Consider the following 13,053-nt stretch of genomic DNA (forward strand, 5'->3'; position numbering starts at 1 on the left):
GTAAGATTTTAAAGAGTGCAATTATCGTGCCTAAGAAGAAAGATGCAATTTGCACATTGTATGGGTAGCATTGAAGCTGCCAAGAAATTCACAGGATATATGATTAATCAAATGTCTTTCTTTGTCTCATTTTATTAAACTATATCTTAAAAAAAAAGCTAAACGAAAAAAATTTATAGTATTTTTAATCATTAAATACCAACTGTGTAAGCCAGTTAGAATCAAACAGAATTCGATTTCAGCAAATAATATATTTTAATAAACACAAATTATTTGTCCTTAAAAACAAAATACGTATCAATTAAGTTCAAATTCATAAATTATACATAAGTAAATGATAAAATAAACATTACATAAGAATTATTTATAACAAAAATAACATTTGTTTAACATATAACATATCTATGCAACATGATTTACAGTAAATATTTTAAGCTACCTTTGAAATAAAGATCAACTAAAAATTGCATGGGTACAAAACATAAAATTTAAAAATAATGAAAGATACAAAATGTTTTGTAACAAAATAGATATAAAAAATATATAGTCAAGTATATAAGTATACATTACTTTCTAACAATAGACTAGAACTTAAGAATAACTGTAACATATCTAATAAAAGATAAAATAAGAATATCTGAGAGCTTTCAATAATTTTTCAATTTATAGTATAAAAAAATAGCATTTATTTTTAATAGTTGTAAAAGATTCCACATTTGTCACTTAAATTAGCATGTTTAAATTGCACTAGAGAAAAAATATCAATCTTTTTCTAATGTTTATAATTAAAAATAAGGAAATATATTTTCATAGGCATCAATTAAATGCTTAAATAACTAAATTTTTAAATTAAAATTTCAATAGCTTTACAACCTCTTTAGTTGTATAAAAATAAACATTCTATGTTAAACATAGTAAATATTAAAGATCAATATGTTGAGGCACTTCATCTAAATCATAATACTTGTGTTGAACGCTGTCTTCACCGAGAGTAACTATTCTGAATCCAGATTTGTCCCCACGCAATTGAGCACCAATGGCAGAAGTCACAACCAGTTCTATATTGTGATAGAAGCCTCCACTATTTCCGTGCCAATGGCCACAAAATATAGCATTTACATCTAAAATTGAAAAATAAAATGCAGAAAGAGTTGTAGCAAATGCTATTTTCATTAGAATACACATGTTCCTAGTGGTTGAAAATAAAATTCCTCACAATATTTTAAGATGGAGTATTTATGGGATGAAGAAATGAAGGGCTAGAAAAGCAATGTGACTAACTACTTTCAAAATTTTGTTTTGTGTGGCATATAATTTAATTCTCCATGGAAATAAAACGTGGGCATCTTTCACTGCTTTCAAATAAATAAATTATGATAAGAACAAGTTGGTCAAAATGATTTTAAAAAATGGTGTGACCTCACACACGTGTACATACGATGTAAAATCTTGGAACCAGAATTTTCTTGACTTAAGAAATAGATTCTTTAATGTAAAATTAGATCAAAATAAATTTCAAGGATAACTGATAATTAAAGCTATTTCCATACAACAATAAATTACTTCCTAACTAAACATTGTATATAATTTGCATATAATATAGAAATTAAAGAATACATGTATATAAAAATAAATTAATGATAAGAAAACATATATACATCAGAATCGGGGAAAAAGATCATTAAAGAAAAAGAAAAAAAAAGAGATTAAACCATTACTCACAGTAAATGGATACTTAAAATCACTTTAGATTTTGCAATAAATGAACAGAAATGTATAAGAAAAGAGAATTGTTTTCACTAAAATTTACTAGTCAAAAAAATTAATCAATTAAATTATTTTTCAATTAGAAATCGGGCTAAATAAGAAAAAAAAATTCAATATCAAAAATGCTAAGTTTCTTATTTCTTATAAGATGACTAAAAAATTTAAACAAGATAAGTATGGAAGAGGATTAATTAGTGGGTAGTCTCTAAAATTAAACTATTGTATGATTGCAATTTTTTAAAGTTATTAAATTTTATCATTATTAATTAAAATAAAAATATAATAAGCATTCCAAAACGAATAAGTTTTGAAATGTATGAAAACTATACCAAAGAGGAAGGAATAACCTAACTGACTGCAATCTGAAAATAAAGTGTAAGATAACTTTGTTATGTAGCATTTTTAGGTAATAAAAATTGGGAATTTTTATCTTAAATAAAATATATAAAAAAGCAAAATTAAAGGCATTGAGGGAAAAGCTTTCAACATTCTGATTAAATGGAATATAATAATAAAAAATAAAAAAAGACCTTGGGGTCAAATGCCTGCAACTAACTTAGAAAAAAGGTGCAAAATTAGAAAATGATTCTGCAAAAAAAAGTTAAGCAAATTTCTGTTACAATACTGATTCAGTAATAATTTGTTCTTCTGAGGAAATGAGAACGATAAAGAAGGGATAATTTTTTTCTTTCTCCAACTCCCATTCATTTAAAACATGTTTTGGACATCTATTTTTTGTAAAAATTTCTTTTCTAGTGAATTAAATTTTAAATGCAAAGATTTTTTCCAAATCCTGTGTTTGTGTAAACGTTGTACGTTCTAAACGAAAAAAATTATCAGGAATATTAAAATAATTAAGATTCCTGGAATAGATTTTATATTCAAATGACGACAACAATCGATTTGTTTAACAAAAATTATACATTGATTGGAAATAAAATAATACTTAATAATGTTGATGATCAGTAATAAATAAACAGAGTAATTATTATAGAAAATTACGATTAAGGATAAAAACTATTTTGAAACAGTTACATTTTAATTAACTATCACTTAATTATTAGGCACTAGTACCATGGCTATTAAAATATAGAGCTCTAAAAAAGAGGGCTAGGTGCTTGGCCATGGTTAGGTGGTGTGTGTGGTAGGAGTGCCACATAATTTTAACCACAGTCAGATGACGTGAACAGTGCCTGAGCTGGTACCCCACTCTCAAAACTTTTGCACCAAAACCAAGGAGAGGACTTTCAGTCATAACAAATTTTACATGTACTTTGCTGTGTATACATGTTGGCCGTTTTGTTGGTCGCTCGGATTGAACTCACTACCTGAGTATCACCTTAATTGACTGCACCACCATAGCACAAGTATAGATGTACATATAAAGGTAAACTAAATTGCTTACTGGCATCTCGAAATTTGGGAAGCCACTTTTGACGAATTTCAGGAAGGAGATTAAAATAAATTTTTGATTCATCAGGATTTTCCAAAAACCATGGAATATGTTGAAATATGATTACATGTTTATAATTTCCATTTTTTGCTTCTTCTAACTGTGCTTCTAACCAAGACTCTTGCTCTGCAGCCAAAGCAGGAACCTATTTATAATTAAAGAATAAAATTTTTCAGTTACTTTTAAGAAATTACATCTGAAAAGAATCTGATTTAATAGAAATTCAAATGAGCTTTTACAATAAAAGTGGCCACCATTACAAAAAAAATTATTACCTTCACAAAAATTTCACATCACAGAAATAATAAAATAATTTTGCGATAAAATATATTTCAGTTAAAATTATTCTCTTTTATGAAAATTTACGATTGTGCTAAAATTATTAAAAAAAATTTGAATGCAAGTAAAATTTTTCACATTAAGAGGCATCCACATAGAAATTCTGGATTGATATGAGTCAAAGACAATTGACTAATTGATTGGTATTGGTTAAAGACTAGTTATAACAGAATTCCTGCCATCTTAGCTCATAGCATCTTCATTTCCAATTAATAGTTGTACAAACTGTTTTGTTAAAAAATAAAACTAGTAACTTAATATAGATTGCTTTGTATACTTACTGTTCTGTTAAAAAATAGTAATGGTACTACTTAAGCAACAATGTTCATAAATTAATTGTCTATTAAATCTCATACATATTTAGAAAACAATTGTAGGCATATACAGGGTTCCTACACTATTTTGAGAAAATGATATCCTGACTTTTGCAGGTTTTTCCTGGTCTTTTACAATAAAATTCCTAACCCGCCGTTTTCCACTCCAACAAAACTTTTAACATTGCAGTTTCAATTAGTAATATGCTACTTAGTCATAAGTATCATATATTGTATAGGATAAACACTTATATTTTAAAGTGGAATTGCGCGTAATAGCACTTTATATCCCAAATTATATTTTCAGAAAACTTGTGAAACATACTTTTAATTATCATGAATAGATTAAACTTTTAGTGTGTTTTTGCAGTTAGATACGAAAACTATTTAAATAAAAAGATCAAGAAAATCTGTTGGATTATGGACACATTATTTTATTTAATGTTAAGTGGGACCAAATGCATAAGTGTCGTCAGGATATAATGTGTTAATCAAATCTGCGAGATATGTATCAGTATCCTCAAATAATATTTACTTTTAAAACATACTAGAGCATTTGTTACATTAAGTTATTAATTTTTAAAAATCACCAATTTACTTCAAACTGACTTTTCTTTTAAAAGATATTATTGAAATATAAAGGGGAAAAAAGTCAAGAAAAGTTAATTGTATACAAATAAAAATTCAGATAGAAAAATTATGCAACTTGTGAGAAAAATAAAATCAAAAATATCTTTCTTTTTCAGTATTTTTAAATTTATTTCTGTAATACTGTAAGCTTCCGGAGAAACTCAGGGGCTCCTATGTTATAGTATATTATTTCTCAACATATTTTGTAGTTTGACAATTTCTGAATCAAGAACATCCAGTTCTGTTGCAGCAGTTTTTGTCCATTTAGATTTTCTTAATTTCAAATCATTTATCTTTTCTTTTATTCGTTTTCTAGAAATTTCAGCTTTTTTATTCTCTTCGTTTTCCTTTTTTTTTGGCTTTTAATGCATGTCTCCATCTTGTTTTAGATCCTTTTACAGCATCTAGGATTTTTTCATTAATGTCTATGTTTCTTATTCCACTCATAAATGAAAGATAACCATACACACGCCTTTGTGAAATAATAGAGTCTTCATTGAGGTTTTCAACCAATAAGCATTTATTGATTGAAAACCCCCTTCGACTGTTGCGTTACCATGAAAGAGGATAAGAAAATTTTTATAACCTCCCACAAATTTTCAAACTTTTTTTCTCCATGCAAATATTTCGAAAAAAATTATCTAATCTCTGTTGCTGTGGATTAAACTCTAAGAAACTCTTTTGCTCAGTAAAAATTCCGTTTTTGCTCTTTCTGCTGTTGTTTTAGCTACCCAGTTATTAACATGGAGAATTTCCAGACAGGTATCCATCCTTTGTTGAGCAATGGATGGATGTTGAATGATCAATTCTGGAACTAAACTTGAAATGCCACGTGTCATACTATACAACAATGGACTTTTCTCCAGTATTTTTTCGACCGTCCTCAAAAGGAATTTTCGACATTCTAACTTGAAATATCCCTTTTCTTTCTCATTAATTTTTATCATGTTCAGATATTTACTTGCTGCAAAACCTCACATTATTAACACTTAATAGATTGTCATTGCTTGTTAAGTCAATACTTGCTATTTTTTTTTTGTTGCAGTTGTAGCATTGTCTATAACCAACTTTTTTACGCAACCCCCAAAAGATTTTGTGTTAGTTCCAATATACTGGAATATAAGTATGTACTGAGAGGTTTGAAAATTTAAAAGAAAAGGTTGAAATTCTTCAGAAATAAGCTTAAAGAATGCTAATTTTGGTAGCATTATTGGATCCTTAACACAGTCTTTGACATTTTTTATTGAGATTCCGGCTGGCTGAGAATTTTTTTTCTCTTCTATGTACCTTTTAACATAAATGTTCCATGTGCAAGAAAGAGGAAATTTTCTCAACTGTTGTCTGTAAACCAGTTATTCACACAAGGAGCAATAAACCTAGCAACCCTATCAAAAATTCCTTATCATTGGATAAACAAGAGAAAAATTGCTAACAGGACAGGTTCTACCAGGGAAAGAGGAATGTTATTATGAGGAAATTACATATTTTGAATTACAGAATTTCTCCTTGAAACTTAATTTTTGCCTGTCAGTCTTTGAATGAACTATAGTTTTTTTCATTTTCCTAACTTTATGAGTATGTAAGAAAAATCCTGACTTTTTAGCTTAATTTTAGAATATCCTGACTTTTGCAGGTTTTCCTGACCGTGTAGGAACCCTGATATAAGAATAGTTTTAATGATGGCCAAAAAAGTAACATTGGGCGTAATCACGAATGAATGGCTTATGACATTACATTATAATAAGCCACATTTTCAAATTGTTTAAATTAGCGTTTCACAAGAACGCTTTTATTGAAAAACATCATGATTTCTGTATAAGTAATTTTGGGTATTGGGCAGCAATTAATTGCAAACTCCACAAAAATAAAATATTTATGTGCAAAAACTAAGAAAGAGTTTTAAAAATGTCACCTTAAAAAATGTGGTGCTTATAATTTTATTGCCTTAAACCCTCCGTGTATGTATATTGCTATTTATATAGTATAAGAACAATATAAAAAGTTATATAATTTAAATAAATAAAAAAACAAAGTAAAAAACTTACAAGAGAAGCATCTTCAAAATACTGTGAATTAATCACAATAAACATCACGCCAGAGCAATAGAAAGTGAAATAATCATCTCCAAACTTTTCTCGATAGAGTTGAATTGAATCAGGAGTTGGAGTATTACCCACATCATGGTTACCACAAACACATATTAATGGAATATCAGGAGAGAGCTCTTTAAAAAGGCGAATAAAATCCTTTTCTTGAGGAAGGCGTAAACTAGTACCTAAAACACATAACATAAATTTTAAAAAATTTATAATTACAAATTATTAGTAAAATAAGGGATATGAAATTATACAATTTCAATAAACACTAGAACAGAACTAACTTAGTCTAAAGTTGTTAAGCTAAATTCCATTATTATGCACAGGATACTTAACAGGTTATTTCTAACTGATTTTTAAGACAAAATTTTAGTACAACTGACACACAGACATTTACAAATAATTTTAACTATACTTTTTAAAAAAATGTCAACTGTTTACTTTGTTACTTAATGCTTTCTTACATATTTTTTATTTTAGAAAAGGGACATATGAATTTTATACATGACGATAACTTTTTGTATAACTTGAACTACTTTTTTACAAACTTCAATATTTTCACATAAAAAAATATAATTGTTAAAAAAAATTACTTCAAAAATGCAACATTTGTTTTCCTATTTTATTTTATGAAAATTATAGAAAAACTCTTTAGATGGAAAACTTTCTATTGAATTTGCATTTTAAGTAAACTCAATTAGAAAAGGAAGATAATAAATTTCCTAAATAACTTTTATTATCTTAATATCATCCCATATTTTTTGCAAAATATAATTTTCTGCTATGACAAATAACTTATAAATACTATATGCATTTTATCTGTTTTTTGCTATTCTGTTTTTAATCTTTAAAAACTTGATACTAAATTCTTTTTAGAAGTAGGATTTGTTACATTCCTGAAAACAAACTTATTTTAATGTTTTGAAGATGGAATGATGTTTAACAAGAAAATTTCAGAACAAATTTTAGTAACTAGATCGGGTTTAAATAGAAAATATTCACAATAACTGTACATCTATAGATGTGAAATATTAATTTTAAACATAGTATAAAAACAAATTTTTTAAAATTTTATTTTATCATAAAGTCAATTATTTATTAATGCCTGAAAAGAAAAAAAACAAGAATGTGTATTCACATACTAAATGGAACAAAAAAACTAAATATAGTTTGCATGTGGAAAGAACTCCCCTTGCCATTTACTTGAAGCAGAGGCGGTGACTATGATTACAAGGCTTAACTACTTCAAGTAAAAGTATTGGGTCAATATTTAAAACTGGTTTAGGCTTTGGTCAGGTGAGAGAAAGGGAATCAGAGGAGAGAGGAACTGCCTCTTTGAAAAGTGTTGTTTCTTGTTTCCATACCAGCAGATGGTCTTAGACTTTATGGTGAGGGAGTTCTGTCAATATAATTTTATAGTGTTTTCTAACTTGTGCATAAGTGAACTAACTATAAGGGATCCTGTGGCAGAATCACGGCGATATTGTCACAGAAGGTTACAAAAAGATTTTTCTTTCAGGAAGAAAAAATTTTGGTTTTCATTCCTGCAGAAATTTACACGTAAAATTTGAATTGTGAATTTAAATATTCACTTATTGCGGTTTAATTTACGCCGATAGTATCGTAAATCCATAGAGTGGTTCAATTATATTTTCGGCAGTTACTGATTTTCATGTGGTTTTATATTTATGATTTATTTCAGATCGAATCGAGCATTTGATATTTACTTTTTAATATCCTATATTTTACTCATTACAACAATCAAATCTCGAAATAAAACACGAGCTTGAGTAACTCCATTTGAAGAGTCCAATTCGAACGACTTTAGTGACCAATTCGAATGACTGAGTAGAGTTTCATGATTTTTAATTATTTTTTTTTAATGTGATGATTTTCAAAATGTGATATTGGAAAGAATTAGTGTTGTTTTCTCCAAACCAAAATTCGATAATATCACCCATAATATTAGAATAAAAAAAATATCACATATTGAATGAAAATAATTATATGCTTTTTTTTTGTAAACACAGCGTTTTTTGTTAATTTAAATCGGTAACATACATATTTGTAATTAATGAAACTATTTTGCAGAAGGATATGAGTGCTAGAGAGTTCTGTCGCAGAAAGCCTGAAAAAATTATGCCCAAGGGATAACTAACTACCTAACTTATGCATACAGGGTGCGTTCTGAAAGTAATGCGCATTTTCTGGGGAAAATAGATTTATTGATCCTATGGGTACAAATGGTTAAAATTCTTCAAAATAGTTCCCTTGTGCATCAATACACTTAAGGAGACGATTCTGCCACGTCTCGAAAGCACCCTGGAACTCCTCGACAGAAATGCCTCTCAGGAGCCTTGTAACATGAGCTTGGATGTTCTCCACCGACTCCCACTGCTTTGCCCTCAGCTCTCTTTTCAGTCGGGGGAGCGAAAAAAAGTTACACGGCGCCAAGTCAGGGCTATAGGGAGGCTGGAGCAGAAACTCAGCATTTCCAGCAATTCTTCACTGAGCAAAACTCTAACTTCTTTTTGCTCCTTCGGCACAAGCTTTGCACAGACTTTACTCATTTGCAAATCCTCCGTCACAATCCCATGTATCACACATTTTGACATGTTTAGGGTGTTGGTGATTGCCCGAATGCTTAACCGAATGTCTGACTTCAAAACTTCACGCACATGCTGGACGTTTTCATCGGGTCGGGCTGTTGTTGGGCGTCCATACCAAGGCTCGTCGGTGACCTTCTCCCGACCCTCCTTGGGGGCCTTGTGCCACCTTCCACACTGAGATCTCGAAATGCATTCCTCCTTAAAGTCGTCTTGAAGCATGTGATGAGTTTCCGTCACATTCTTCCCAAGTCGCACACAAAACTTTATCGCGTACCACTGTTCCAGCGAATGAACACTCCATCATGTCGTGACTCGATCGGGAAAAAAAGACTTTGCGTGAAGGCACGTCCTACCGCTCGAAGCGACCTGAGACCAGGCTTGTTTGGAAGGACAAATCCCTCACCATATTTTTTGACCAATCTGAGTGCGCTGCGATCAATAGTAGCGTCACAATAAAATCATGCGCATTACTTTCATAACGCAAATTGCAGTTTATATATATAAGACATAAAATGGATTAAATTATTCACCTGGCATTGCATGAATAAGATCACCACAAACAACAAAAAACCGAGGTTTTGGAGATAAATTATTCACAGCTACGATAGCTTTCCTTGTCAATTCCATTTCTTGTTCCCAGCCATAATTTGGTCGTCTTTCAATATATTCTTCAATCATACCTAGTTGTGTATCTGCGCCCTGTATGAAGCAGAAAGGTCCATTCCACTCACTATTAGTTTCTATAAAATATTGAATAATATACATTTTAAGAATTATATAACTATCAATGTAATTATATTTAATCATTAACAAAAGTCAGAAAATGAATAAAACAGATAAAAATGTATAATTTCATCGGTGCAGTGAACTGACACCTTGAATTACTTTTTGTCTAATGATCAGATTTTTCACAAACTAAAACTTAATCTTAATGGTTTGAAAGCAAACCTTAAATATTTCAGTCAATTAGAGCAGATATTTTAAGTAACAAAATCAGATATAAAAATGTACTTCCTGAGAATAAATTCACTTTTTTTTTTTTACGGCTATGGGGGATTCTCCCAAATCTGACAGATAATCTTGAGTCTCAAACTATGGGTGGGCTGCCATCTGGGACATATGATCCTAATAAATTGGTCAGGAAAGTGGTTGAAGGTTTAGAGGGAAAGTTAGAAAGTTTAGTTATTTCAAAAGTTAATTATTAAATAAATTTTAAATCTTATTTTTAAATAACAATAAAACATATTCAGACATCTAAAAATGGTGTTTCAACTTATATTCAGAAAAAGTTGCATTTTGCAAAGTTGCAACCTTTCTTAGTCATTTCAGTTGTTTTTGAACACAACTAAAACTCTGAATTTGGTCTCAAAAAACAAAAACACAACATAAGTATTTTGATCCTAATTATAATAATTCATTTTGTCAAGAGAATACAAAGTTACAATATAATACCTTTAAGAAATCCAGGAAAACTTTTATTAGAAGACACTACAGGAAGTTTTTCTTCAGACATTTGGCCTCAGTATATTTTGATCAACTTTTTAAAACTGAAAAGAAATATTTTAGACATTCTTGGTTAGAATAAGAAGAATTTAAATAAAATAAATTGTGAATTAAAAATAATATTTTGCTACATGATCTTAGATTTTTCCATATTTAGAATACCTTAGATTTTTACCATTTTTGTATGTTGTATTGGTCTGTGTTTTTGTTTTAAAATAGCATATTTCATCATCATAGGTGAAACAGCATATTGTGAGCATGACACATTCCTTGCATAAAATTTTATTTATTTAAATTGATTTTATGATCTTTTCTTTAAAAAGAAAATCTAATAGAGACATGTAAACAGGCCAGGGACAATATTTATGGACCAGGGTTGGGTTTAGAACGTCAAAAACTATTTTTCCTCATGACAAATATGTCTTGAAAACAGTATCTGACAAAAACTGTTACAAATATGAGGCAAGTTTAATTATCTGTCATTGGAGGACATTTTATTAGAAAACATGTTACATGTTTATTAGAAAATATGTTACTGTTAAAATCATTCACAATACTTGCATTATAATTAATACCATAATACTACTACATTTCATATTATATATGTGGAGTTGGAGCTGTTTTTACAGTATTATAGTGAAATAGCTTTGAACATTACGTCATTCACCATCTTGTAATATTAAAAGAAGTTGCATCATCCTCTTGACATTGAAAGGCGCCATCCAGTCCCGAAGGGAAACTCCCGAATTTAAAATTAACTCTTACTTTATACCATAGAATAATCTAATTCTCATTCACGTGTATTCCGGAGACCACTGCACGAAGGCAGCTCTCGCGAGACATGTCAATAATGTTAACTGCCTTATCCTTCTATCCTTTTATTTCTATTAAATTGTTATGTTTATTAAATTATTGTCATTATTTCATTTAATGCTGCACTAACTCTCACACATATAATGCATTAAAAATAAAGCTAAAATGATTAACTGCTTTTTCAACAAGCAAAAAAGTAGTACTATTTATACTTTATGGTTATTATTTAGAATAATATTACTATTCAGTTTATACTATAGATAACTATGTGCCTAAATCATCTTAAATATTGATTTTAATTCCTTTATGCTATGATTGAGGTAGATATTGTAAGATTAAGTAAAACTGAAGTGGTCTCTAATAATACAAAATAACAACCATTTAGCAAAAGGAATTATTAGCTTCAATATTTTATTTAATTATTATCCATATTTAGTAGAATTTTCAGAATAAGTTTTAGCTTGTTACAATAGCTTAAATTTAATTATGCAAGATAATTAATATTTATAATAGATAATGATTTTTGATGTAGAAAGGGGTTTAATGTCAAAGTAATTGAAGAACACAAGAGATTGATCACTTCTAAATGTATTCGAATAACTTTTTGTGTATAAAAGGTAATAATTATTTTCCTCACAAAATTTTAGGTTTTTGATAATTCTAAAAAACTATGTCAAAAAAGATTTTTGACATGACAGTTAAAACTGTCAATTGCCAAAAAATGTTCAACCCTGGTATGGTCTAGTAATATCTTTTGAAGACTAGTCCTAATATTACAACAAAAAATAACAATCTCAGCCTAATTATGTTTGTAACAAGAATTACTAGTGATCATATAATCCGATTCCGCCATCCATATGGGGCATCACTTAATGTACTTCACTATAAATAATTTTAATATTTGCAAACAATGTGGCACAAATTTATTTAAAACGATTAAAATTGTACAATCGAAAAAATTATACACTAGAAACTCAGTTTCTCACAAGTTATTGTCAGGATGTCACCAAAACTTAGCCATTAACACCGATACGGAAATTTTCATAGCCCCTTATTGAAAAACACCCCTATTTTAATTTTTTTTTTAAAATACATATTTGTCACTGAAATTACAGCATCATGAAAATTTTTAAATATAATCTTAAACATCTGTATAAATTTAGATTTTCAATACAAAAACGTAGAAACAGTAAATTTACAAAAACAACACAAAGGACAAAACAAAATACAATGAATATTAATAACACTAGAAATCATTGAAAATAAAACAGGATTTTACAGGAAAATTCCAAAATGCAGATACCTAACTCCACTCTTTTAAACACATGTAAATAAAAATTCTCTTTTTGCTCAATTTAAAAACCGTGTTTTTAATTTTAGAAAGAAAAATAACGATAGCAAATCACCGGAAAATAACAATTTCAAATTCAGAAAATAGCAATTTCTAAGAAATAACAATTTCTAAGTTACGGTCACCGGGCTTCTACTTTATCTAATTTGAGAAGAGTGATTTACACCACTAATGCTTC

General features: G+C 28.8%; 1 protein-coding gene across 3 annotated transcripts; it reads right to left on the bottom strand.

Moving 5' to 3' along the window:
- Positions 1-236: 236 nt before the first annotated feature.
- On the bottom strand, positions 237-13,013 carry LOC107456422 (serine/threonine-protein phosphatase CPPED1). 3 transcript variants are annotated; one of them, XM_016074275.5, is made up of 6 exons: positions 12,828-13,013; positions 10,661-10,755; positions 9,739-9,948; positions 6,549-6,778; positions 3,173-3,365; positions 237-1,121 (listed from the first exon to the last, which is right to left on the bottom strand). In XM_016074275.5, exons 2-6 carry the CDS (start codon positions 10,719-10,721, stop codon positions 922-924), a joined length of 894 nt encoding a protein of 297 aa, XP_015929761.3. In that variant the 5' UTR covers positions 10,722-10,755; positions 12,828-13,013; the 3' UTR covers positions 237-921. The 3 variants fall into 3 exon arrangements, with proteins under 3 accessions (XP_015929761.3, XP_087009304.1, XP_087009305.1); XM_087153178.1 differs by having other exon boundaries at positions 12,804-13,004; XM_087153179.1 differs by having other exon boundaries at positions 9,739-9,907; positions 12,828-13,002.
- Positions 13,014-13,053: the final 40 nt, after the last annotated feature.

The sequence above is a fragment of the Parasteatoda tepidariorum genome, chromosome 10, assembly GCF_982258835.1.
Source record: "Parasteatoda tepidariorum strain Cologne lab strain chromosome 10, Ptep-v5.0, whole genome shotgun sequence".
NCBI classification, from domain to species: Eukaryota; Metazoa; Arthropoda; class Arachnida; order Araneae; family Theridiidae; genus Parasteatoda; species Parasteatoda tepidariorum.

What these genes read in the sequence shown, in the direction of transcription:
- LOC107456422 (XM_016074275.5), bottom strand. Translation starts at nt 10,721, where the DNA reads ATGTCTGAAGAAAAACTTCCTGTAGTGTCTTCTAATAAAAGTTTTCCT. An exon ending in TTTTCCTGGATTTCTTAAAG is followed by an intron (nt 9,949 to 10,660) that starts GTATTATATTGT and finishes AATATTTTATAG; the next exon opens with AAACTAATAGTGAGTGGAAT. An exon ending in ATTTTGAAGATGCTTCTCTT is followed by an intron (nt 3,366 to 6,548) that starts GTAAGTTTTTTA and finishes AATTATAAATAG; the next exon opens with GTTCCTGCTTTGGCTGCAGA.